This window comes from Symphalangus syndactylus, chromosome 3 (assembly GCF_028878055.3).
Source record: "Symphalangus syndactylus isolate Jambi chromosome 3, NHGRI_mSymSyn1-v2.1_pri, whole genome shotgun sequence".
NCBI lineage: Eukaryota > Metazoa > Chordata > Mammalia > Primates > Hylobatidae > Symphalangus > Symphalangus syndactylus.
In genome coordinates, this window is record NC_072425.2 from 13,144,582 (window position 1) to 13,171,553 (window position 26,972).

Here is a 26,972-nt window from a genome sequence, read left to right on the forward strand (position 1 = left end):
TCTCTGAGAACCACACCCAGCCTAGTACCTGGATGCTGGGGGGCCGAGCCACTCGAGGTCAAAGAGGTATCCCAGCATGACCTTTTGAAATCAGTACCCCACCTCTTCCCAACTTCACCAGTTAATTTCCTCTGTTACTTGAGCACCAGAGCTGTATTTTGACTTGTCAACGCTTATTTAAGCCCTTCCCTCTCTGTGATCATTTTCTTTTCCTTTCTTTTTTTTTTTTTTGAGACGGATTCTCACTCTTGTTGCCCAGGCTGGAGTGCAGTGGCATGATCTGGGCTCACTGCAACCTCCGCCTCCTGGGTTCAAGTGATTCTCCTGCCTCAGCCTCCCAAGTAGCTGGGATTACAGGCACGTACCACCACGCCCAGCTAATTTTTGTATCTTTAGTAGAGACAAGGTTTCACCATGTTGGCCAGGCTGGTCTCGAACTCCTGACCTCCAGTGATCCGCCCACCTAGGCCTCCCAAAGTGCTGGGATGACAGGCGTGAACCACCGCGCCCGGCCTATGATCATTTTCAATATGAATAAAATGAACATGGAAATAAAGTATTACATATTTGGAGAGCTACTTTTCCAAATACCGTTTTTGACTTTTGAAAACTGATTTTCAGTGACCAGTCGGCAGTTTCCAGTCACTGCTTTAGACATAGACTCTAGAGTAGTCTCTTCCAGTCTTTTTTTTTTTTTTTTGTTCTGAGACAGTCTCACTCTATTGCCCAGGCTGGAGTGCAACAACGGCACAATCTTGCTCACTGCGACCTCCGCCTTCTGGATTCAAGCGATCCTCCAGCCTCAGCCTCCTGAGTAGCTGGGACCACAGCTGCATGCCACCACGTCCAACTAATTTTTGTAGAGGCAGATTTTTACCATGTTGTCCAGGCTGGTTTTGAACTCCTGGGCTCAAGTGATTCACTCGCCTCAGCCTCCCAAAGTTCTAGGATTACAGGCATGAGCAACCACATCTGGCGTTTTTCAGTCTTTTCTAACTTGTGCCTCAGGACAATTGAAAAGTCTGACCTCCCTCTCAAAAAATTCTACCTTCAGTAGGAGGTGGGTGTTGGGCTCATGCCAAATTATAAATGGTCAACTTTCAATGAGATTAGGGTGTTAGCACAGTAGCCAGATATGTGCACATTTTAAGGTTTCTCTTCTGTGATAGTTAAGGCAAGTCAAGACTAAAGACCTTCTGTCTAGGCAGGGAGATAGGTGGTAAATTTAAAAAGCAGCCCGCCCCTTTTATACTCTTTTCAAGCCTAGGCCATGCGAGCTAGTGTAGGGAGCGTCATTGGGATCATGACGTCATCGGGATCATGACGTCATCTTTGAATTTGGGCGCATGCCTGCATGCGTGCCTGTCATTCCAGGATTGTTTTGCCATTGTTCATTAGTTGAGTTCACAGCTGCCTCTCCAGAAAGATGACGATCTAATTATAATTGCTCATGAATCAATGAAGAATCGAGAATGTTTTCCTGTATCAACAGATGCAAACAACACAGACTTCTCTCTATTCCTTTTGCCCTGCTTGTAAAGAAGAGTGAATCTGAAAGTGGGGCATCCAGGGCACTGTATTCTGGTGCTCTTTAACTCCCTCTAAGGCCGTGATGCTCTTCTTTGGGGCCTGGTGTTGTGCTTTTAGGAAGAGCTACCTCTCCCACCGTCCTCCCTCCTCCAGGCGATAGGGTGCAAGGGAGCTGCCTCTGTTCTAACTGCTCTCTTCGCTGATTGTGTAGTCTCTCCTCCTCCATCTTGTCCTGTTTGTAATCACCAGCTAGATGGCTGTTCCTTAAATATTAACTTCTAAATTGTGCTAACATGCAAGTGTTAAGGTTCTCCTTTCTTGCCAGTACTTGGCTCTTAGAGATTTTGCCTTTCCACATTTCTTCAAGAATAGACATCTGAATGGGGTAACAACTGTCACAGAGTAGGGTAACACTGAACCTGCATCTATGGATATGCCTGGCTGGGCGTGGTGGCTCACACCTGTAATCCCAGCACTTTGGGAGGCCAAAGTAGGAGGATCACTTGAGCCCAAGAGTTTGATATATGCATTTAATTTTGGGGGCGGGGGGGTTGCTTGTTTAATTATTATTTCAGAAGTAATATATGTTCATTTCAGAAAATTTAGAAAATAGAAAAAGAACAAGATAAAAGTGTGTTTCATAGCCATATTTTTTGTATTACATATATTCTTGATTTGGCTTTGTTTACAAAACGTGCAATATAAACCAGCATATCACCTAGAACTATTTTTCCACTCAGTGTATTACAGCATCTTTCCATGATATAGTGCATATTCTTGTTGTGACTTTGTTTTTAATAACAATGTAATGGTCAGCCCATTGTCTGGTTCTATCATGACTTATGTAATCAGTACATATTATCAAATATTTAATTGTGGGATGTTGCACTATTCAAAATGACCACATTAATGATACATAATCTTATGTATATTCTGTGATGACCATCTTTTGTGGTTTAATTTTTGCACACATTCATGACATTTTTCTTGGACAGGATTCTTTTTTTAAGAGATGAAGTCTCAATCTCTCACCTCAGCTGGAGTGTGATTACAGTTCACTGCTCCTCGAACCCCTGGGCTCAAGCCATCCTTCTGCCTCAGCCTTCCAGAGTGCTAGGATTATAGGCATGAGCCACTGCACCTGGTGCAAAATTCTCTTAATGCAAATATTTAAGGCTTTTGATATATACTGATAAGTCATCCCTCTGGAGAGGCTGTCTGAAGTGGTGCTCCCACCTACCATGTCTGGAAGTTTCTATTTTATTACCATCTAAGATGGTGAATGTCTTATGATTACTGACCATTGGTATCTGTAAATTTCTTGTTTGATATTTTTTTCGGTGTGTTCACCTTCTAGTTTTTGTGTTTTTGAAAGAACCCTTGCGCTGGGAAGGATGGTAACTGACTCTTTGCCTTATTTGCAACATACGCTGCCATTTTTGTGTGTGGTGCTTTTTGAGTCTGAAGAGGCTTGGCAGCCGCTGGTTCAGCATCTCTGGTTACTATGTTGCCCACTGGCATCCGCTGCCACCTCCTCTATAACTTGGAAACAGCTTCCTGCTGAAAGCCTGGAAGCCCCTCATCACACACATGCAGGCCCTGGCCAGGCCAGAAGTCCATCGACAGGAAGGTGGAGGGAGAAGCTGTGGTGCATCCACATGTGAGAACACTGCCGGCAGCGAGCAGCAGGCGCCTCGCACACACGAAGCACAGCCGTTGACGCTGAGCTCGGGGGACGGAGCAGGCAAAGATATGCGGACAGGAAGTGGATTGGCAGCTGCCAGCGGCTGGGGGTCGAGGGGAATGCAGAGTTTCCTTTTGGGGTGATGAGAAGTCCTAAAATTGATTGTGTTGATGGTCACACAACTCTGTGAACAGACTAAAAACCACTGAGTCGTACACTTTAAATGGATGAATTTAATGGCGTATGAGTTATATATCCGTAAAGCTGTTTTTAAAAAGAAGGTTGACACAAAAGTGTATGTATGATATGGTCCATTTCTATCAAGTTCTAGGACAGGCATAAGTAATCTATGATAATAGAAGTTAAAAAATGGTTGGGGCAGGGCAGATTGGCTGAAGACGGTGATGGAAATGTTCTTTGTGTTTTTAGTGGTGCTTACTTGAGTATACGCAGTTGTCAAAACTCATCAAACTGGGAGAAAATGCATTCTAATTTAAAAAAAAAAACACATGGGCCCTTAATGTCTTCCCTTTTATTTTCTTTTGCTATGATTTGAAAAAGGCTATTTGTCTTTTCTGTTTTTCTCAGTTAATGGTTCTAAAGTGATTTCTTTGCTGGGTTATCTCCCCTTAACTCCCTCTCCATCGACAAGGATCCCAGCCAGCCCCCACCCACCCCCACCAGCTAGCAGCTCCACCACACCTGTGGCCAGCTCGCCTTGGGAAACCACCCAGTGCCATCATCATGCATATGATCTAATGGCTTTAGAGAACGAGGAACAGAGTTATTCCCCAACAAACTGACTGGGAATCTGTTCGGCCAAGTGTTTTAATTTGTGTGATAAACAATCATTTTGAGAGTCTGGGGTTTGCCATTTCCCCTTCCAAGAGGAAGTGCCTTTATGCATTTGAAACTTCTTGACATGCCATGAAGGTATTTTTGGAGGGCAGGGGACATTTGGGAAGTCATGCAGATTACCTAAGGCAAGTGATACTTGCGTTTATGGTGCGTGGGGAATCTATAGGCACAGAAATGAGACTCAGCAGCAGAGGACAGACAGCACCTGCCTACCTTCTGGTGGAAACTCAGTGACGGGAGCTTTGCTCACTGCCTTTTTCTTGTGGGGTAGGAGCTGGTCAGGCTCACCATCGAGAAGCAGGGACGTCCGTCTCCGACGAGCCCCGTGAAGCCCAGTTCCCCTGCCGGCAAGCCTGATGGGTAGGTGCTGACTAACCCTCCTGTCGCGGGGGTCACGCTCAGTGGCAAAGGCTGCACTTGACAAGGATAGGGCCCGGTGGGTGGGCAGCATGAGGGTGGGCTGCTGGAAGCCCATATTCCTTTTTCAGTGGTTAGCAGTGTGTATATATTTCACACAGGCTTGAAGTAGTACCCCGTCTCAAGTTTACCCTTCAGCATGACTGTTTCTAAGGATCTTTTTCTGTGAACGCATCCAGTGACACATACCAGTGCTTTTCCTGGGCAGCTTCGTTTCATAGTGACAAAGAACTTTTAAGGGCTCGGGTTTGGGGGCTTTGACTTGAGAGCACTCTTGCTTGATCAAGAGTAAACTGAGGATGACATGGATGGTTGTAAGGGTTTATATTCATCTCTACTCCAAGCTCCTGGTAAAAATATAAAACATAAATTTGGAGCTTTTTTTTGTTTTTGAGACAGAGTCTCTGTTGCTCAGGCTGGAGTGCAGTGGTACGATCTGGGCTCATTGCAACCTCCTCCTCTCAGGTTAGAGCAATTCTCCTGCCTCAGCCTTTCAAGTAGTTGGGACTACAGGTGCACGCCACCACGCCCAGCTAATTTTTGTATTTTTAGTAGAGACAGGGTTTCACCATGTTGGCCAAGCTGGTCTCAAACTCCTAACCTCAAGTGATCTGCCCGCCTTGGCCTCCCAAAGTGCTGGGATTATAGGTGTGAGCCACTGCGCCCGGCCTGGAGCATTTTAGAGAGCCCTTAGATCATCTTCAGATGAGGAAATTGAGGTGCAAAGTTGGGGGCACAGCCAAGCTCCAGTAGCTCATTAGTAACCAAACCAGAACCCCAGGGTTCTATATCCAGGGAGCCTGCTCCTCAGCCCCACCTCACCCACCATGTTCTTCCTGGTCACATCCTCACCTTCTCAGGGCCTGTGTGTGCTCTGTCCCGTCTTTGACCTTCTGTAACCCTAAGTTCTTCCCAATTCTCCAGCCCAGCAGAGCTCCCCCTGACAGACCGCGAGGTAGAGATCCTAAACAAGACGACTGGGATGTCACAGTCAACTGAGCTCCTCCCAGATGCCACGGATGAAGAGGTTGCGCCCCCCAAGCCTCCTCTGCCTGGCATTCGGGTGGTTGATAATAGGTAATTACCTTCCTATTTGTCCAGTGCCTCCCATGGCAGAATGAGCAAGAAAGGGAGGAAGACAGGGCTCGGGCCCTTTCCCCTCAGCGCTGAGGGCTTGGCCCCCCTTGGGAGGCTGACTCTGGAGCTGTCCCCACCCCGCCAGCCCTCCCTGGCCACCCTGAGCTCTCCTGAAGGCCTCCTTGTGTCCTCAGCCCAGGGAGCCATGGTATGATTTATTATGAAAAAGAAAGGGTTGTTCTTTTTTCTTCATTTGGTATTTACAGGTTTTATTTTGGCAGAGGGGAGTAGGCAGGAGTTGAAGTGTGAACATTGGGTGTGGAGAGTCTAGTAATCAAAGAACCCCACATCCTGTACCCCAATATCACACTGAAGAGCTTTGGTGAGTGTGGTTTGGTCTGCCTGGACGTTTCGGTCTGTTTCAGTCCTCCACCAGCATTGCCACCCAAGAAAAGACAGTCGGCGCCATCCCCTACCCGAGTGGCTGTGGTGGCCCCCATGAGCCGAGCCACCAGTGGCTCCAGTTTGCCTGTTGGAATCAATAGGCAGGTAATGCAGCCCCTGTTCCCTGCATGGGAAGGCAGGGAGGGGGTGGGGGGCTCAGGGATGTGGCTCCTGAAGCTGAAAGAAACCCGTGGTCTTCAGGCGCTGGTGTTTGTCACATCGAGGGTGTGAGACTCTCTCTCCAGGACACAGTCCAAGTTCCCACATGGGAATAAGGGTCAGGGCAGGGAAGCCAGAGCCAAAGGGCGTCTCCTGGAGATAGGTGAGCCCAGCCCCAGGGCCCTCCCTGGCCACACCCCCCACAAACTCCAGATGGCTGCTTCTCAGCTGTATGTGTCCTTTGACTGCTGACGTCAGAGGCGGTTTCTGAGTTTGCCTGGCAGTATTTCCTTCTTTAAGTAAATGCACCGGTTGTCTCACCCCTGGTCTCTGCCACCGTTTCTCAGAAGTAACTTGGCTTTGTTTTTCTTTTTCCACTTGAGGATTTTGACGTTGACTGTTATGCACAGAGGCGACTGTCAGGAGGCAGCCACTCGTATGGTGGAGAGTCGCCCCGCCTCTCCCCCTGCAGCAGCATAGGCAAGCTCAGCAAGTCAGATGAGCAGCTGTCCTCTCTGGACAGGGACAGTGGGCAGTGCTCCCGGAACACAAGCTGTGAAACACTAGGTGAGCCGCCAGCATCCTCCTGTTCCATCCTGTCTCAGTGGCTTCTCTGGGGCCATACAGTCCTGGGTGGGAGTCCCAGGTCATGCGATCATTGACTGCGTGGCTTTGGCCAACTTGTTTAAAATCTGAGCCTCAGCGTCCTCATCTGCAAAATAAGGATAACAGTATCTGCCTCCCAAGGAAGTTGAGTGTGTAAATGAAGTCACAATGTAAAACCACAGCCTAGATATTCAAGCGGTGACTGTTGTTCATCTGTCAGTGAGTAATTTGACTCTCTTTACCAAAATTAAGAGCCATTTGTGTTGAGAGCTTTAAACGAAGGGGTGGGGGTCCTGACAACACTTGACAGAGGCTGAAGGGGAGGGAGCTGCATGAGCCGGCCTTCTCGTTAGTCAACGTTGAATGTGTACTGTGCGGGCCCCTCTGAGTCTGCTGGGCAGGGGGCTTAGAGAGCAGGAAGCTGTTCGTATCCTGTGAACTAGATATTTTCACTTCTGAGAATGTATCCTAGGAGCATAATCAGTGATTAATAGCAAGATTTCATTGGTAGGAAATCAGATGAATTATGGTACATTCATTTGCTGAAATAATCTGTAGCTATTAAAAATCACTCATATTGATAACTAGAAAAAGTACAGGACCATTTATGTAATATTCTCAATTGCTTTTTTTTTTTCTTTGAGACAGAACCTCACTCTGTCACCCAGGCTGGAGTGCAGTGACACGATCTGGGCTCACTGCAACCTCCGCCTCCCGGGTTCAAGTGATTCTCCTGCCTCAGCCTCCCAAGTAGCTGGGATTACAGGTGTGCGCCACCACACCCGGCTAATTTTTTTGTATTTTTAGTAGAGACGGGGTTTCACCATGTTGGCCAGGCTGGTCTTGAACTCCTGACCTCAGGTGATCTGTCCATTCCCAAAGTGGGCCACCACGCCCAGCCAATTTTTGTATTTTTAGTAGAGACGGGGTTTTGCCACATTGGCCAGGCTGATCTTGAACTCCTGGCCTCAACTGATTGGCCTGCCTTGGCCTCGCAAAGTGCTGAGATTACAGGCGTGAGTCACCACGCGGCCCTCAGTTGGGCTTTTTCAAAAAGGAATCCTTATAGGCAAAAAAGGCATTTAAGGAAATACTTCAAAATGTAAATAGAAAGTACAGTTAGATTATGGGGTTGTGGGTGATTTTTATTTTCTTGATGTAATTTGCCATGGTTTCCGTAATGGTTGTGTATTTTTTTTTTTTTTTTAAGTAAGAAGTGTAAAAAATAAAGTATAGCAAACAGCCATATTCCCATCTGGTTTGCTTTTATAATCAGTGAGAAGAATGAAGAATATAACATGTAAATATAAAATAAACCCCGGAGACAGGTCTTTGTCACACATCCATGAGCGAGCCGGTGAGAGGCGGGCAGGGAGAGCTGGCTGCTCCTGCAGGGCCTGTGGCTAACGGGTCTCTTTTTTCCCTGTTGTAACTGCAGACCACTATGATCCCGACTATGAATTCCTCCAGCAAGACCTCTCTAACGCAGACCAGATACCTCAGCAGACGGCCTGGAACCTTAGCCCGTTGCCAGAGTCTTTGGGGGAGTCTGGGTCTCCATTTCTTGGCCCTCCTTTCCAGCTGCCTCTTGGCGGCCATCCCCAGCCAGACGGACCTCTGGCCCCAGGGCAGCAGACAGATACGCCGCCTGCTCTCCCCGAGAAGAAGCGCAGGAGCGCAGCCTCCCAGACGGCGGACAGCTCTGGCTGCAGGGTGTCCTACGAGCGGCATCCCTCGCAGTATGACAACATCTCTGGGGAGGACCTACAGAGCACAGCCCCGATCCCATCCGTCCCCTACGCGCCCTTTGCTGCTATTCTGCCCTTTCAGCATGGAGGTTCCTCAGCCCCTGTCGAATTTGTGGGTGATTTTACTGCTCCTGAATCAACGAGTGACCCAGAAAAACCACCTCCTCTACCAGAGAAGAAAAACAAACACAGTAAGCTTTTGTTGCACTGTTGTCAGGAAGTGCATTTTATAACCTGAAATGGCAGTATGTTTTATTTCAACATTAGACCAGAATCAAATCAGTGGCCTCATTATTTCATAAAAGATAGGCCAGCCAGGTATGTGGACACTTCTGGGAGCCAGGTTTTGTCATTACACATGATCATTTTTAAAGCCTGACCAGCTGACCTCTCCTTTACAGTTTCTATACAATCTCAGGTCGGGTCTCCATGTAGCCCAAGGGATTCTCCTCTTTAGATGGCAGCAGTTGACCTTCTGGCCTGATCACAGTGACAGAGGGGAAGGAGTGTCCTGGCATGCAGGACAGCATTGCAGCAACATCTGCGTAGAGTGAGGTGGATATGTGAATTTCAGCAGAACTTGCCTAGTTTCCACAGGGTGATTGTCTAAGGATCCCTGTCTAGAGCACACTGTCTCTGTTCATGCTCCCAGAATGACTTGGGAGCTGAGGTTGCCGGCAGGAGTAATTGAGGACACTTCTCGGACCAGACATTTTAATATATGATGTTATTGGAGCCCAGGGGTGGAGCTGAAGTTTTAAATATTTTCCAACTGTAAATCTGCCATAAAAGTAATAAGGAGAGTTCTCCTGGAAATTCGGTTTTCTTCTAGCTCCCCTAACTGCTCCACACTTCTGGGAGTTGCCTGGCCCCCTCTGTCCCCGCCCTCTCCCTGCTTCACTAGCATAGTTCTGCTTCGATTTTCTTGGCAGCACAGCTGTCACCGTTTCAATGTGTGTGGTCACATCAGCCACACAGCCCCAGGCTTCCCTGGCCTCAGTTGACACATCCAGCAGAGAACTTCTATGACCTAGAAATGGAATCTCTACTCCAAATTCCCAAATGAGAGCTTCTGAGCCCAGCTTAGAGCTGGGCCCCATTCTCAAGGAAGGGAAGACCTGGTTTGGTTCAATCCAGCAAGGATCACCCTGAGGGCTTGCTGCGTGGTCCACAGAAGGCGGCGGCTGCGATGATGTCATGTATCCCCAGCTCCTCAGTAGGTGTTGCCCAGCGTGTGTGATGGCCTCAGCGGTGTGGTCACCCAGCTAGAGGGAGAGCTGGCTCTGTGGGACTGATGATGTCATCCCCATCTGTCTTGTATATTCGCTCATCAGAAACCAGGGCTCTCGCAGAGGGGTGTGCAATGGCAATGCCAGAAGCATTTCCTTCTCTTCCCCTCCCTCTGCATGGACAAGTGTTTAAAGAGCTGTTGGCCTCCCCCTCCACCCCTGTTATCTTGGGCTGCGTGCCATTCAGGTTCACCCCCTTTCCTTCCCTAGGGGAGGGATCCTCTGAGCTCAGACACTGGGCAGGATGGCATCCTTGCAGACTGCAGCAGATGCCAGAAAGCCTTACCCTTCCAGCTCCTAGAACAAGTGTGGGCGGCGGTCCTCATGCAGGGTCTGTAGAGGGGAGAAGGAAAGGGAGGGGTAGCCATTGTTTCCTTTCAAACAGTCTCAAGTGGCTGAAAATCCCTATTAATTTAGACCACCATTTTGAGGCTTTAACCCATTCATCAGTGTCTCCAGCACTGGAGCCTGCAAACCTCTAAAAACCTCCTGAGCTGCAGCCATGGTGTGCACTGAGCTAAAGCTTCGCATGCCCTATCGAAGGTAGTCCTGACAGCCACCTGCAAGGCAGACTCTATTAGCTCCAATTTCATAGGTAGAGAAACTGGAGCTCAGAAGAACTGAGTATTGCCCAAGATCAACAAGCAAGTGGGGCACAGATCTGGGACTGAGAGCCTGGCCTGAGTTGTACGAGCCTGTTACACTTCCTCCTAAGCTGAGGAGGAAGAGATTCAGCCCTCCTTCCTTGAGATCCCATCCAGTTTACAGTATTGACCCCTGTGCAGGGGGTGGTCTTCTCCGTACCCTGTGAAAGAGCCCCAAACTTAGGCACCCTGAGCCTCAGTCCTTGTCCCCAGTCTGCTGTTCACTCCCCGAGGGGACCCTCAGGTGACTCTGTGGAAAGTGCCTCAAAATTGCTTTGAGGGAAAGAAGGAAAGAATCATCACCCTGGCTGAGTGGCTAACGCTGGCCCGAGTTCACGCACGCTCAGTCCCAATGTCACGATGTGTCCTCATCATCTGGGATGCACTGACATCATGAGGGTCCCCAGCCCCTCTTGCCAGGGGCAGCCCCATGAGTCCCTTGTGCCAGATGAGGCTTGTGATCACTCTCTGGCACCTGAAATCCCCACAGTCCCAGGCCCTGAGCACTGGCGGCTGAACCTTCCCAGCAATGCTGGCTGTGTTAGGAGCAAGGCCCCTAAAATCAGCCTCTGGGCTGCTTTTGAAATGGACGGGGTCCTCCTCATTTCTAGAAGGCTGGGAGCATCACTGCGGTTCTCTGCTTGGCTAGCAGTTTTCTACAAGGACTTCAACATCAAGAGTTCAGAAGGACCTCTGAAGAGATCACAGTTTTACAGAAAAGTCAGGCAGAGGTGGTTGTGTTTAGTCTTTTTCTTTTTTCCATAGCTCACTGCAACCTTGAACTCCTGAGTTCAAGGGATCCCCCCACCTCAGCCTCTTGAATAGCTGGGACCATAGGCACATACCACCATTGCTAATGTTTTTCTTTTCTTTTTTCTTTTTAGAGATGGGGGTCTCACTATGTTGCCCAGGCTGGTGTTGAACTAGCCTCAAGTGACCCTCCTCCCTCAGCCTCCCAAAGTGCTGGGATTATAGGCATGAGCCACTGCGCCCGGCCGTATTTAGTCTTTTTAGGGAGCAGTTTGTGGGTGCTTGGGATTACCTTCCTAGGCTTGCCTCTTCCTCTGGAGCCTGGTGACATTGGTTGTGCAGCATTAAAGAGGAAGTGTGGGGCTGGGCGCGGTGGCTCACGCCTGTAATCCCAGCACTTTGGGAGGACGAGCCAGGTGGATTACCTGAGGTCAGGAGTTCAAGACCAGCCAGACCAACATGGCAAAACCCCATCTCTACTAAAAATACAAAAATTAGCTGGACACAGTGGTGCATGCCTATAATCCCAGCTACTCAGTAGACTGAGGCAGGAGGATCACTTGAACCCATGAGGTGGAGGTTGCAGTGAGCCGAGATCGCACCACTGCACTCCAGCCTGGGCAACAGGAGTGAAACTGTCTCAAAAAAAAAAAAGGAAGGGTGAGACAAGCTCAAGGGGCTGTGAGCTGCCCTTTCAGTAGCAGCAGCTGACCTCAGGGGGGAACCATCTCTTCCTGTGCATCTTTTACAACCAAGTTCTGCTCGGTGCTTGTTGGAGCTAGTAAGAAATTCTTACATATTCTTTTAAATAAAGAAGGTGACTTTGTATACTCGCCTTCAGTGACACTCCTGGAGAGAGAGCATTTCCTCTATCTCTGGACCCCCAGTGTGGCTCAGGGAAGAAATAAACTCTCTACCTCTGTGACTGTCTTCCTCAGCTCAGTGTCTGGCCTTCCTTGATTTGTTGACTATTTGAGGTTTGCAGAGAAGCCTCTGGCTTTGTGCTTATTTGAAGGTACAAAATTTAGCACTGCAGAGCCACCACTTTTTCTTGGCATCTGAATCTCAACTCCACCTGGCAGGTGCTTGTGGCACTTGCAACATGCCTCGAGGGGAAAGTGCCTGCTCAGGAGGTGGCTGAGATTTGCCATCCCTGCACCCGCCACGTGCCCTCGCCTTAGTCCCCAGTTCACATTAGGGTTCCCCGTTGGTGTTGCGCATCTGCTGGTCTGGACGTGTCTCCTCCGTTAGCGCATCAGACGGAGTGGGATTTCACTGCCCGAAAAGTTCTCTGCGCTCCGCCTGTTCGTCCCTCCCTGAGGTGCTTTCAGTGGAAAGTCCCCTAGCTGCTGTGGGAAGAACGCGGGGGAGGGGTTCCCTGACATGGCCTCCCCTGGCCTTGCTGCAGCTCTCTCCCTCCGTTTCACAGTGCTGGCCTACATGCAGTTGCTGGAGGACTACTCGGAGCCGCAGCCCTCTATGTTCTACCAGACGCCTCAGAACGAGCACATCTACCAGCAGAAGAACAAACTCCTCATGGAGGTATACGGCTTCAGCGACTCCTTCAGTGGGGTGGACTCTGTGCAGGAGCTGGCCCCGCCACCCGCCCTACCCCCCAAGCAGCGGCAGCTGGTGAGTGACACCTTCCCTTGTGACTAGAACTTCCGATCCTAGCAAGTCTCTAGGAACCAAAATGACCCTCCTCGGGGGCAAGGTTAACCCTCCTCCCTGCTGTGGCAGGGCCCTGGTTTTGGGTGTGGTGTGGAAGGCACCATCTCCCACACAGATGCTTTTACTTCCTCCTTAGATGCTCACCAGCAGCCCAGCGCCCACTCTACCACCTCCCCACCCTGGGGTGCAGGGACCTTTCTTTTCCACAGCAGCCCCATGCAGCAGGGACAGGCTTGTACTCAGGGTGTTTGCTCTCTCTGCTGATGGTCTCTTGTATTTTTTTCTTTCTTCTTTGGCTTCAACATAGACCTCCCAGAAAGGAGGGACTCAATCAAAGCACAGGACATGGTCTGTGCACAGCCATCTGTGGACTTGATTGGCATAATGGGCCTAACTGTGTAGAGTGACTTACAACCCAGCCTTGGCTGGGGAGGGCCCAAGGAAAACAAGTGCCATTGAAGTGGAGGATGGCTTTAAACAGAGCCACTCTGTTTCAGACATGGCACCTTCCTCTTCTAGAAAACACTCCTGTGCTAAGGACTTCTGTGCATGTAAGGAAGCACGGGTCAGCACAGAAGGCAAGCTGTTCCACCGTGGGCACCCCATGAGGCTCTGGAACTGCCCAGGCACTGGGAGGGTGGGCAGATCGGGGGTGCCTATGGCATCCCTCCAAACTTTCTCCCTTTGCCGCCAGTTAATGAACATGGAGGGCCCTAGTCAGGTTTGAGGATCTGAGCCTCTTGTCCAGCCATGCTCCCCAGGAAGAGGAAGCTCCCCAGCAGGGAGCTCCAGGCTTGTTCAGAGCTGCCTGGGCTGCTGTGCTCGTGTGCTGGCCAGTCTGGTGGCTTTTACCAGGAGGTGACTGGTGTGCACTGGGCCATCTTTTATCCATTGCGAGAGGACATGAGGGGCCGTCTGATTCTTCTGGGAGGCAGCTGCAGACTAGAGGACAAATGTCCCTGGATTACTCGATATAATCACCTGGGGCTCAGCCCAGTCCCAGGAGTCCCTGAGCCTTGCTATACTCAGTGGGCTCTGGTTAACCAACAAGCTGTTTTATTTCCACTCAAAAACCACACTCAGCCCCTTCAGAGGTGGCCATGTCCAGTAGAGGAAAGGCCAAGCTTGGAGTTGGGAGTCCTGAATTCCAGTCCTGCCACTTGTGTCACACATGCCATTTTCAGGGTCTCAGATCCTCACCTGCCCTACCCACCACACAGACACAATTGAGAATATGAATCTCAATTGCTCTAAAGATGTTTCAAAAAGGGTCCCACCATGGAAACATAAATGCCTCATTTAGAGACCCCTTGCTTAAAATGTTTGGTTAGAACCGTTGCCGAGAGCCAGGAGTGGTGGCGGCACCTGCCTGTCTTCCCAGCTACTTGGGAGGCTGAGGTGGAGGATCACTTGATCCCAGTAGTTGAAGACCAGCCTGGACAACATAGTGAGACCCTGTCTTAAAAAAAAAAAAGCCATTGCGGAGCCAGATTTTTTGAAAATATTTTTGGCCCATTTGCCATCCTTGGGCATCTTCTCCGTACTATGGAGTCCACAGGCTTCTGAATATTTGGGGAGACACCCCTAGTGAGCACGTGGAATCAGAACCTGTTCTACCACACTGCAGGGCAGTGGTGAGCTCAGCCCCCGGAGGCCTGTTAGGAACATCTGTGTTGAACACCTCCCCAGGTAAGCACCACGGTTCTCATCTGGCTCTACGTGGTCCCTGCCACAGCTCCTGGCATCCCCGTTATAAGTAAATTGAGGCTGACAGAGCCAGCGAACCTGAATCCAAGCCCACAGGTAGAAACAGAAGACCTGGGAGCCACACCCAATCCTAATGACAGCCCAGGCATACCACCTGACAGGTCCTGCCAGCTGCTGGTCACACCCTCTCTCAAATGCAGATGCAGGAAGCGTTTCCACACTTCACAGACAAAAATGGTGCTCATTACACACACCTGTTGGCCCACGTACAGTGTGGTAAGCAAGATTCCAGGTGCTTCACACGTATCGTCCCATTTCATCCTCCCAATAGCCCTGTACAGGAGGCACCAGGGTTATCCCCATTTTACAGACGGAAAACCTGAGGCATGGAGACCTTTAGGTAGTGCCCAAGGCCAAACAGGTGAGAAATGGCAGGGTCCAGACTCAAACCCAGGCAGCCGGAGCCCCATCTGAGTTCTGAAGACATGTGAATGACACATGGATCCACTAGCCACAGAGGAGCAGCTCCAAGCCCAGAGTCAGCCCAGTTCTGTGTGGCTCCAGCCCCCTCGTCCTCCTTCCACCCAACCTGCTTCCAGTGGACACAATTTTTAGGATCTAGTGTAAGGAAGTGAAGGAGGGTGCCTTTTCATGCAGATAGCCTTCGGCAGCTGGTTTTAGTCCCTGAACTGGGCCCAGAAGCCATCCCTCTCCAGAACGTCTGTTGGAGGATGTGGAGAGCAACATCCAGGGCCTTTCCCTGCACGGACCTGATTGTTCTCTGCTTCTCTCCCTCCTTCCCTGCCTTCTCTCTCCTCCCCTCTGTCCAGCAGGCCTCCTGTGCTGCTTCTTCCTTCTCCTCTGTCTCCTACTGTGTCCAGCAAACTAAAGTGGCCTTCACCCCCGAGGACGGCAGTGCCGCTCAGGGCCTCAGTGTGTCCGTCTCTAACTCCTTTCTCAGCCGGCACGGCAGCTTGCCCGTGCCCTCGGTGAGTTGCTCTCTGCTGTTCTTTACTTGGAAACGCGTGAACAAGGCCTTTCCTTGGTAGCGTGTGCCTCAGCCATGTGTTCTGCTGCCCATCGCGGCCCCTGCCCTTCTGCGGGTCCCTACACATAGGTGGGAAGGCTATGAATGGTTGGTTCTCTGGGGCCTTAAAGACCATGAGGCATCCAGGTGAGGCAGGGGCAAGCATGGAAAATGTGAGTGGCCATCTTGGGAGCATCACCAGTCTGGCATAAACTGACAGAGACATTTTAGCCTTTTTATCCCAATCTCCCTTTGGACCTTGGATCAGTCCTCTGTGTTCCAGGATTAAAAGGAATATAGCCAGGTGTGGTGTCACTCACCTCTAGTCCCCACTCCTCAGGAGGCTGAGACAGGAGGATCGCCTGAACTCCAGAGTTCAAGTCCAGCCTGGGCAACATGGTGAAACCCTGTCTCAAAATAAATAGATAAGATAGATGAGATGGATGAGTAGATGGGTGGTACTATTCCTCACGTAGAAAGCCAGGTCGAGGAGAGCAGGCTTCACTAGCGCATGATGGTTTGACTCTAAGGGATGTATTAGTTTGCTTTTGCTGCATAACAAACCACCCAAAACTTGGTGGCTTAAAATAATAGTGACCATTTGTCACTACTCAGGACATGGAGTAGCAGGATGGGTGTGCTGCTGTGGCCCAGGCTTGGCCAATTTTGGCTGAACTCACTGACATCCCTGGGACCTAAGCTGGGACAATGGGGCTGATTTGGTTGTGACCCATGTAGTCTCTCACCTCCATCAGGCTGGCCTGGGCTTGTTCACATGACAGCTGGCGGGCTTCCAAAAAAAACAAATGGAAGCATTCAAGGCCCCTCAGGGCCTAAGCTCAGAAGTAGTGTGATGCCCGTGCCATTGCGTTTGCTCAGTTAAATTACAAGGCCAGCCCAGATTCAGGGAGCAGGAAAGTTGCTTCTGCCTCTTGATGGTAGTTGCTGCTAAGTCATGTTGCACGGGGTGTGGGTCCAGGAAGGGAATGGGCTGCAGTCATTTGTGTAAACAGTTTACTGCTGAAGCCTAGGGGCTGACACTGAAGAGGGGAGTCTCACTGGCATCTGCGCATGTCCAGGAACCAAAATGGCCACCATTCTCCCTTTCGTCTGTTAAAATGAAACTTAGCACAGGGGAAAGAACTCTAGAACGATTTCGAGTCCCACTTGAAAGAAGTTTGGCCTTGGGCAGTGCAGTTCTCCCCCCATGGCCCCCCACCAAAGATGCTTCAGCATCACTCCTTTGGGACTGGATTTTACTTGCCTCGTATTTTGTAATTGTGAGGATTAAGTAAAATTATATGAAATGGCTAGGTATGTAGTAAGCTTAGAAAGCTTATTGCTGTTCTTGCTCTCATTGTCTTAGTAATAAGAGCTCTGGATTCTAGTCTTGTTCTGCTTCTAACTTTACACATGAGAGTTAACCTGTTTGGCCTTTTTTCCCCCTCTGTAAATGATGAGTTTGGACCGAGTGACTTTTAAAGACTTATCCAAACTCAGGTTCCCAGTTTGGTCTTGTCTGGTTTCCATCTGTGCCCAGGGTGGGCAGTCCAATGCCCAGTGCCTTCCAGTGCCCAGGACCCAGATGGTCCTGCCTGTCTGAGGACCTTGGAGTGCATTCTCCCACTGGGTACCGAGGCCTCACGCCTTAGAGCCCCCAGCAGCCCTACTCATGCTGGGAAGATGCGCTCCCCTCACCCTGCTCTGGCCACACACAAGCCCCTGGTTTCCTCAGAGGTACCTCTGGCAAGCTCCTTTCACAAATCTTACGAAACTTGGCCTTTAGACAATCCGAGCTCTTGACTGAGCTAGATTTTTGTTTTTGTTTTCTTTCCCCTTAGAGTTTCCACAATATCCCTTTTGAGCAGTTAGGGTTAGAGGACTGTGAATGAACTGGACTGTTTGCCACAAAATTAAATTCGAGGGCATTTTAATTAAGTTTGGTTATGAGTACGTCATAGTTTTTATTCCTGGGACATACAAGAGCCTTAAGACATCTTGTGTCTAAAACACTGCATTCTTAGCAACAAGTCCACCAAGGAGCCTGAGGGAAGGACCTTATAAGGTGCCTTATGTCATTAAAAGGAGAATACCTCAGGAACCATTAGTAATGGCCAGGTTTGGGACATTCAACACCCAGTATGCCGAAACCTCAGAGAAGGGATTTAGTACAGTGCCAACATTCTTCATATACCCTTTGGTTAAATTCTAAGATGAGTCCCAGACATAGGGCTTTGGATTACTATCAGTGCGGCCCTTTATTCCTGAATTTCTTCATTCATTGCTCCTGGGCCTGTGTCATTTGTCCAGCATGGAACTATGAATGAGTGCCCCTTGGAAACACAGCAGTTGTCAGATCTGAAGACACCTCACATGGTTCTTGGCACAGTGGACGATTATTTCCACTAAAAGATTCTAACCATTGAAAACCTCTTGCCAAGGGAATTTGTAGGGCACTAAACCTGTGTGGAACAATTTAAATGGAAGTGGATACTGAGAAGTATTCTCATTCACTCCTCCGCTGATACCAGGGATAGGTTTAATTCAACAAGCTCAGGACATCAACTTTTCCGGGCCAGGTTGCAAAAGACATGCAGTTGAGGAGGATGGCCCCGAGCAAAGCAGGGCTGCAGGTCAGCAGCAGAGGAAGACAGGCACGAAGCCTGCGCAGAACCAAAGAACATCTGCACACATACTAATTAATTTTGGGTCTGAGTATGTCATGGTTTTTGGTTTTTTGTTTTTGTTTTTGAGATGGAGTCTTGCTCTGTTGCCCAGACTGGAGTTCAGTGGCACGGTCTCAGCTCACTGCAACCTCCACCTCCCAGGTTCAAGCGATTCTCCTGCCTCAGCCTCCGGAGTAGCTGGGATTACAGCTGCCCGCCACAACGCCCAGCTAATTTTTTGTATTTTTAGTAGAGATGGGGTTTCACCATGTTGGCCAGGCTGGTCTCAAACTCCTGACCTCAGGTGATCTGCCTGCCTCGGCCTCCCAAAGTGCTGGGATTACAGGCGTGAGCCACTGCTCCTGGTCACGTCATGGTTTTTATCCCTGGAATATATGGGAGTCTTAAGATACCTTGTATGTAAAATACAAGTTCACACCACATTAAGGCACGTGTGAGGAATGACATGAGAGTTGTAGGCATAGAAACCTTGTGGGTGGTGGAGCAAGGACAGGGTCGTGGGGGCTGGGGGTGGAGCTTGAACTGTGACTTGAAGGACAGTCGGGATTTTTAGGAGCTAAAGGACAGGGAAAGCAAGTCAGGATGTTCCAAACAGAAGGACCTGCCAGAGGCATGGAGGCCAGGAAGCCCAGCATCCATTCGGGAAGGTCATCTCAAATGTAAGCACTTAGAATAAGGTCATGAGGGGAATGGTGACAGCCAGCCCTCCCGTCTCCCCAGAACCTCCACTCCAGGAAAAGCCAGTCCTCCCCACCCACAGGCTCTGCTGGGCCTGGACTCGACTGTTTGCTGGGCTTCTCTCTCACCAGCACCACCCACGAGTTGGTCCCAGGGGGTCCCTCCTACTATCCCCTGCACAGGCTTCAGACTGAGAGATGCAGAATCTCTCAGTAACCATTAGGGCTGCCTGTGCCCTGCCAGTGCTGCAGGGTTGCCATTGGAAAAAACACCTTCCTCCGGCTGGGCGCGGTGGCTCACGCCTGTAATCCCAGCACTTTGGGAGGCCAAGGCGGGCAGATCACGAGGTCAGGAAATCGAGACCGTCCCAGCTAAGACGGTGAAACCCCGGCTGTACTGAAAATACAAAAAAATTAGCCAGGCGTGGTGGCGGGCGCCTGTAGTCCCAGCTACTCGGGAGGCTGAGGCAGGAGAATGGCATGAGCCCGGGAGGTGGAGCTTGCAGAGAGCCGAGATTGAGCCACTGCACTCCAGCTGGGCAACAAAGCGAGACTCCATCTCAAAAAAGAAAAAACACCTTCCTCCGTACCCCACACTACTTTCTTGTACGTTCTTTCTTTGCTAACTGAAAGTTATGGGTATTTACTCTCACTAAGAGATCTATTTGGGTGCTAGAAATCTGTTGAAATATTTCTTTACCATCTTGGCTTCCAGAATGAATCTGGATAATTAAAACTGCTAGCAGACCCAAGTTGTGAGTAGAAGTTACATTGAAATGCCTGTAATAACTGTCATCTGTTTAAAAAAAAAAAAAAAAAAAAAAACTTCAGGCTAAGAGAGTTAAGTGTGTATCATCTTGAGGACTTTAATTTTTTTAAAAGGGTCTGCAGAGCAGCTGGCATCCCATTCTGGGCAAAACAGTCGTTTTCTGAGATGGGCCCAGGTTTCTGTGCATCAGCACATGTGCTGTCAACAGAAGGCTTGAGCTTCATGCAGACGCTCGGTCCCCATGCCATGGTGTCCCCTCACTGGGAAATGCCAGGCCCAGCTCCTCGGGACCCGTCGCAGGCTCCTTCACTCTGCCCATGCATCTGCCTCTCACTTGCTCGCTCTTTCTCTCCTTCCCTACCCACAACCTCCTGGCCACAAACCATCCCCAAGGATGAGCCATCACAGAAACCATGGGCACACTGACGGGCCTAAAGGCCAAGCAGGAAAGGGGAGAGATAGAGAGAGAAGGAGAGAAGAAGGGAGGAGAGGAAGAGGAAAACGGAATGGCCCACGGGAGGGAAGTGGAAGACAGTCTGTGGGGCTCTCGGCACCCGTTGGAAAAAATAAGTTCCTGCCATCCTGACCTTTGTCCCTTGTTCCTCCCTGATGCCATCTTGTCTCATTGGCTTTTTGTCCTGGTCAGAGCTAGATCACATTGAGAGAGAAAGAGCAGGGAGCATCTGTGGGCAGAACCTAGTAGCCGGGGGTAGGAGAGGGGTTTCTCAAGGCAGCCCCTCCCGGGGAGGGGGGTGTGTTGGTGCACAGGCCGGTCTGACCCTCCCTTTGCACGGTCCGCATGGAGTGCTCCTCTTTGGGGAAAAGGACTGTGCCGCTGTCCCCGTGTTGTGAAGCCCCCTTGAGGCCTCTCCCTCCCACTGGTGCATGTTCCTCCTTGGCTGGCATAGCTCACATAGTACGTAGGTGCTTCAGGTTATTTCACACCATTGACTCCTAGACTCTCCTCCATTCTTGGGGGTTTAGCAGCACAATATAGTCTACAAGTCTATACCCTTAAGGGTGTGGTCTACCAGTCCCTGCCCTTAGGGGTGTAGTCTACCAGTCTGTGCCCTTAGGGTTAGCGTCTACCAGTCCATACCCTTAGGGGTCACATCTACCAGTCTGTGCCCTTAGGGGTAGAGTCTACAAGTTCATATCCTTTGAGGCAGAATCTACAAGTCCAAGGTTGAGTCTCCGCGGATCTCCAGCTGTTTGAGCGCAGGCTTCTCCTCACCAGACCCTGGGCTCCCTGAGGTCAGAAATTAGTCCCCGTGCCTGGCACATAGCAGATGGGCAGGCAGTGCCCATTCACTCTCGTCCTGCCCCTCTTCTCCCCATCCCACCATGTCTTGCTGATACTGCACAGGGCATTAGCCTTGATCGGGTCCGCTTCTCTCCAGCCCGTGGCCACTCACTTCCTCCCCACCCCCACATCTCACCTGGATGCACTGCAGCTCCTGACTGGCCTTCCTGCCTCTGCAGTCAGAGGCCCTCCCTGCTTCTCAACCCTGCAGCTAGACTATAGTGTCACCACATCCCTGCAGAACCAGGACCAGCTTCCCTGGCTCTTCAGAAGCCCTCACACTGCTTCTCTCCACCTTACCATGAGCCTGTCCCCTGCACACCTCCACTGCCTTCCCTTCATCCCTTCTCAACATACGAGTTTCTCCTTCCTGCCCAACCCTGTCTTCGCCCGCACTGTGTTTTCTCCTTACTTGCTGTATGAACCTGAGCACACCGCCCTGCCCCAATGCCCTGGGCCCCGCTTTCCTCATCTGTGCAATGGGAGCACAAGGTTGTTACAAGGATGAAAAGCACACATGTAGTATGTGATGCACAACCAGCATTTCATGGAAAGGGAGCTATTAGCATCAGATCTGTTGCCACGTGGGGGAGGCTGCTGCTTTCCTATGTCATGCTCTGGTTCGTCTTCTCAGGATTGCATGTCCCCTGAGGAGAGGGGATGGGCTATGAACTGGCAGCTTTGGTGCAGCCTAGCCTCTAGCTCCCATGTAACAGATGCATTGGTCCCAGGCTCTGGCCGAGAATCCATTTTCTTCCTCATTTTCCTTCCCTACTGACCTGAGGCTCTGGCTGCTGTGTCTGGCTCGAGAGTTTCCCAGGTAGTTCCTGTCTGCAGAGCCCTTGAAACACAGTTTGGCTCCTGCAGTGCGTTCCCCCTGTGCTTTTCCACTCTTCCTAAAAGACCCAGTGCTGCTCTGAAGTGTGAAGGCTGGATTAGATCCTACTCAGCTTGACCCGGTCTTGTGGAAGGAGGTACATGCAGACCAGAGCCCCTTCCAGGTCACTGCGACCCTCAGGGGATAATGTAGAACCACCTGTAGAGAGCCACCTATAGAGAAAGGCCCAGCTCTGGAGGAGACGGCGTTACCTCCTGAGCCCAGGAGTGAGCCTGCCTTGCTTTACTGTGGGCAGTAGGGAGTGTGCCCATCTCGAGAGCAGGACTGGTCACAGCCCTATCAGCAGGAACAGAGCTGAGAGTGCCTCGCATTGGGGGCTTTCAAAAGCAACCACTCTGATGCAGCCGTTTCCGCCCCCTGGTTCTAGACTTTGAGAATCTTTATTGTTTACAGCCTGGCATTTTGGCTGATCGGTGCCCCTTGACCAGCTTCAGGCACAGTAGTGTCACTGTAGCACCTGGCCGTGGTTGTACTTCTGACTCCATCCATGACAGGCAAACTGTCATGTGGGAGTTCAGTCAGGGTGGTGGGGAAAATCACAGAGGAGAAGTTTTAAGATAAAGCTATAGGAAATAGACACAAACCTTCTTGGAAGGCCGGTACCAAAAGGATCCCCATTCCTTGTAAAGGTCGTGCACTGACACGCACCCTGAGGGCCAGTTCCACGTCCAGTGCCTCTTGCCTTTACTTCCACGTCAGGCTACCGTTTCCCTATCGAGGGCCTTCCTTCCTACTCTGTGATCAAATGGTTCACTGCAGTTCTAGAGATGGAGAAGCCAGGAGAGAGAAGCTGAACCATTTGTTCCAAGTTAAGCTAGAACCAGGGTTGGAATCCAGATCCTCATCATGAAAAATACAGTGTTAGGTTAACATTTTTTAACTGCTTAATTGCCAAATAAATCTTGAGATCTCGTAAGGCTGGGTCAAAAGAAAAGCGCGTAGGCTGGACGTCGAGAGGTGTGTATTTGTCCTTCATGTTCTGACATGTTACAAAGTGTAGCTACAGGCTCTAAATAGAGTTCTAAGAATAAATATAAATTAGAGCCCCTGTCAGGCTGTTGAAATGCAAACTGAGTAAAAATAGTTGTCAGACTTCTAGAACTGAATTTGAATCATTTTTCAATCTGTACTAAATCTTTCTATAAAGGGTTGATGCTATTCAGATCAACACTTAGTGAATTACAGAGCATCCTAGAATGTATTGGAGGTTTTGCAAGAGTGTAATTTGCCATGAAGCCATTGGCCAAAACGTAGTATTTTCAAGGGAGATATTGTGATTCCAGTCGCAAAAATATGTCACATGAGAAGGAACTTAATAAGGAACTTTTACATTCACCCATCTTCTCCCAAGCAACACATTTTTGTTCGTTTACATCCTTTTTTCATAGGATATTCAAGTGGTTTTTAAAAAGCTCCACTAAGAAGTTTATTTGAAAAGGGAGAAGATATTTTTTGGACCCAACATAATGCTAATGTTGCCTTTCTTTGGTGAGAAGAATGCCATCTTGTCATTCACACAGTGTGACCTACAGGACTGCCTTCTTACCAGGATCAAAGACAAAACGGTCTGTGGCAGATCTCAGTTCAGGTGCATGTGGCATTGGCCTCAGAACCTACCACTTGGCTTTGGAACTCATCTTTTGACATTATGTAAGGTATAGTTATTGTTATAAATTAACAGAAGGGCATCAAAGAAGAGGAGTTGCCCCTGGGCCTAAGGTAGACCCTACTGTGTAAACCAGTAGTGAATTGGGACTGTAAGGAAAGAGAAGACAAAGCCAGAGGTCTCCCTAATAGTTTGCCAAATGGAGTAACAAGGAGTGTTACCAAGCACCTTTCCTGGGGCAGGAGGGTGTCCTGGGAGTGGTCATACCCCATCTCTATAAGAATCAAATCAGATAAGCTTTTCTCCCCAGGCAATCATGTGGGTGTCGTCAGCAGTTAAAAGCTCAATTTGCTTCCAGAATAGATAAATTAGGGCCCACACTTTGAGGCTCACAGTCCCCTCGTTGAAGGACATAGGTGCTCTGAGCCCAGCGCCAGTGCTGAGCTGTGGCTCCCATTGATTCTCCGCTGAGGAAGGAAGCCCAGACCACACTGGAAAAGCAGCTTCCCCTGAATGTGTTTTCTCACAAATGAGGGATAAAAATTTAAGCCTGAAAACCAGCTGTCCAATAGCTTATCTGTTTTGCTAAGTAGAATCCAAAAACTCTGAAGTCATAAGCCTTGCTTGAGCCAAGATTATGCAGTAATGACCAATTTCTGGCAACTTCTCTTCCCAAACACTTCACCATGCCAGTGAATCCATTCATTTACATGACCACATTTCCCTGTAACTGGTAGAGCTGACAATTCTCCAGGGCTTGGAGCTCAAGTCACTGTGGGGCAACCATTCTGATCAAGGTCCCTCGGCCTGTGTCCCTAACCCTCAGCCGCTGATGAGCAGACAGCCTCCTCTGGCACGCGGTCTTCCTGATCAGCAGAGGAATTAAGTGGAGTGGCTGTTACATTGAGGACTCAGAATTGTTCCTTTAAAGATCTGCTTTCCTGCTGAGCATGATGGCTCACGCCTATAATCGCAGCACTTTGGAAGGCTAAGGTGGGAGGATCACTTGAGCCCAGGAGTTCAAGACCAGCCTGAGCAACACAGCAAGACCCTATCTCTACAAAATCCAAAAAATTAGTTGTACCTGGTGACACATGCCTATATTCCCCCGTATTTGAGAGGCTGAGGCAGGAGAATCAGTTGAGCCCAGGAGGTTGAGGCTACAGTGAGCCATGACCGCATCACTGCACTCCAACCTGGGTGACAGAGCGAGACCCTGTCTCAAAAAAAGAAAGGAAGAAAAAGATATTTCCTGCTTTCTTGCCAAGGCAACACAGAGCCCATCCCTAGTCCTTTTTCTATGCCAGGACTATAATAGAGAGAAGGTGTCACCAAAAACTGGTCCCTTTTCTAAGTATTTTACTTGTGAGAAAAAAAACTGGTTCCTGGCCAGCTTCAGGCAGCTTTGCCTTTTAATGAATTGGCCACACGCTCGCATATGAGGTCATCAGCCTCCAGCATCGTTTCGACTCCAGGACCCAGTGGCTTTCAGGGGTGTGTTTCCAAAGGAGCTGGTTGCTGATTCCACCTTTTCCCTGCCTGTCCTGCTGCACTTTGGCCAGTGCACCCCTCTCTGCATCCTGGCTTATGGATCAAGTCTCAGCTCACTGGGCTTTGCATGCCTGGTGTCACAAAGCACTCAGCTAAGGAACTCTCTGCAGAGTTGATGAGGCTGTACCCTGCAGAGCTGTGGGATTGCATGGTTAGGGCCTGTCTCGCCCAGGATACACCTCAGTATTTCAGAAAACACGAACTGATTGTGATATCAGCCATCCACACGCCACCTCTTGCCAGCTGTGTTATTAGGCACGTGGTCTCCCCTCCCAGCCTCAGTATTTTCATCAGTAATAAGAACAGTAAGGCACTATGTGTAGGTTAATTGAGATGATCCATGCAACGCTTCATCTGCCTAGCAGGAAGCATGCGGTAGGAGTAGTTGTTCTCGTCCTCGTGAGGCAGTCCCTGCTGTGTTTCGACTGGCTATGTGACCAGGGCTGACATTGGGGGCCAGGCACCCCCTCTCCTAACTGGCACCCCTAGATCTTCTGCAGAAGTTTGCAAGTCTCAGACAGGCAGCCCTTCCCATTCTAAAATCCTCAGCCCAAACAGTCTTATTCTGGCTATAAATAAAAGTTCCTGCTGCAGAGAGCAGCAGCTCGTCAGAAGCAAAGCCGGGCACGAGCCAGATCCTAAAATAAACTCCAGGCTGTGATGAGGCGGCGTTTCTGTGGAATGGCCCGCCCTGCCTTTCTCCCTGCCCCTGTGGGTAAGTGTGATCATAAGGGGCTGGAAGTATTGCTCTGAGGAATCGGTAGAGATGGGGGCCTGTTGTAAATTGTGTGACCATGAGCCCTGATGCAGCTCCTGGCATCTGCAGAGCCCAGGGAGCACAGCAAGGGCTTCATGGTGATCAGAAGGTTTTCCCTGTGTCTCCCTGCCCCGTGAAGGTACCTTTCCAGTTTGGCTCTTGTCCCAGCACGACTGCATAGCTTGAATACCAGAATGTGAGCTCACAGCTGCATAGGGAGGGGCAGAGCAGGCCAGGCCCCTTTGTCCAAGAGAGGCTGACTCTCCTTGCTTTCTCCTTGGTAGCTGCCCCCTCCTTGGCAGCCCACACCCCTGGTCGTTTCCCTGAGCCTCCCTCCCCAGTGTCTGGACCTGAACCCATGCAGTGGGTGAAGTTTGTCTCTTACCCATCCACACTCAAAACTGAGACACTGCTGTGAGTCAGGCAATATTCCAGACACCTTAATTAATAATACAGTGCCTAGACTATGTATTAGGTGCCTACTAAAATACATATCAGCAAATATGTATTAGGCCCCTACTGAATGCCCCAGTGCTGTTATTTAGGGAAGTTCCTGGATTGTTTGGAGGGCAGGAGAGGACGGCTGCCGCTGGCCGAGAGGTCATCCACACCAGCACCATGCGGAGGACTTGCATGTAGTTCTCTGCGTCTCGCGGAACGTCCGCAGAAACCTTATGGGAGAGGGGCTATTGTTTTCATCCCCGTTTTAAAGATGAACAGCTTGAGCTGAGGCTCAAGAACTTCAGTCACTTGTACTGGGTACACAAGCAGAGATGCCACGAGGGGCAACTGGAGACCATGCAGTCAGCAGCTGCCCTGTGCCGTCTCCCAGAAGAGGCACCACGCTGTGGGAGTCTGCCCCTCACCTTGTTGAATTAAAACCGGCTAAACACACCATGTGATTGGTTAGGAAGACACTTCTCCAACTTGGTACAATTTGTGATGACACGAAAGCCATTTGTGTATGTGTAAATCAGGTGCTGAGTTATTGCAGGGCACATGGAAGCACAAAGTGACTTTACATGGGGGTGCCGATGAGGTTGTTTCAAGACTCCAGAAGGAGTTGGCGTGGAACATGACTCCTTAAACTAGGCGGCAGCAAGGCAAGGTGAG

The 26,972-nt window shown here is 49.9% G+C and overlaps 1 protein-coding gene across 10 annotated transcripts in view; it reads left to right on the plus strand.

Moving 5' to 3' along the window:
• Window positions 1-26,972, plus strand: part of RAPGEF1 (Rap guanine nucleotide exchange factor 1) — a 163,055-nt gene that overhangs the window by 106,122 nt on the left and 29,961 nt on the right. For 6 of the 10 annotated variants that reach the window (XM_055270651.2, XM_055270652.2, XM_063635726.1 and 3 more), the window contains 6 exons: window positions 4,344-4,432; window positions 5,414-5,566; window positions 5,992-6,115; window positions 6,553-6,736; window positions 8,214-8,714; window positions 12,636-12,838. In XM_055270651.2, coding sequence (XP_055126626.1) covers window positions 4,344-4,432; window positions 5,414-5,566; window positions 5,992-6,115; window positions 6,553-6,736; window positions 8,214-8,714; window positions 12,636-12,838 — 1,254 coding nt within the window. Of the gene's footprint in view, window positions 1-4,343; window positions 4,433-5,413; window positions 5,567-5,991; window positions 6,116-6,552; window positions 6,737-8,213; window positions 8,715-12,635; window positions 12,839-15,414; window positions 15,574-26,972 lie in introns of all 10 variants that reach the window. The other 4 variants (XM_055270646.2, XM_055270649.2, XM_055270648.2 and 1 more) reach the window with 2 other exon arrangements.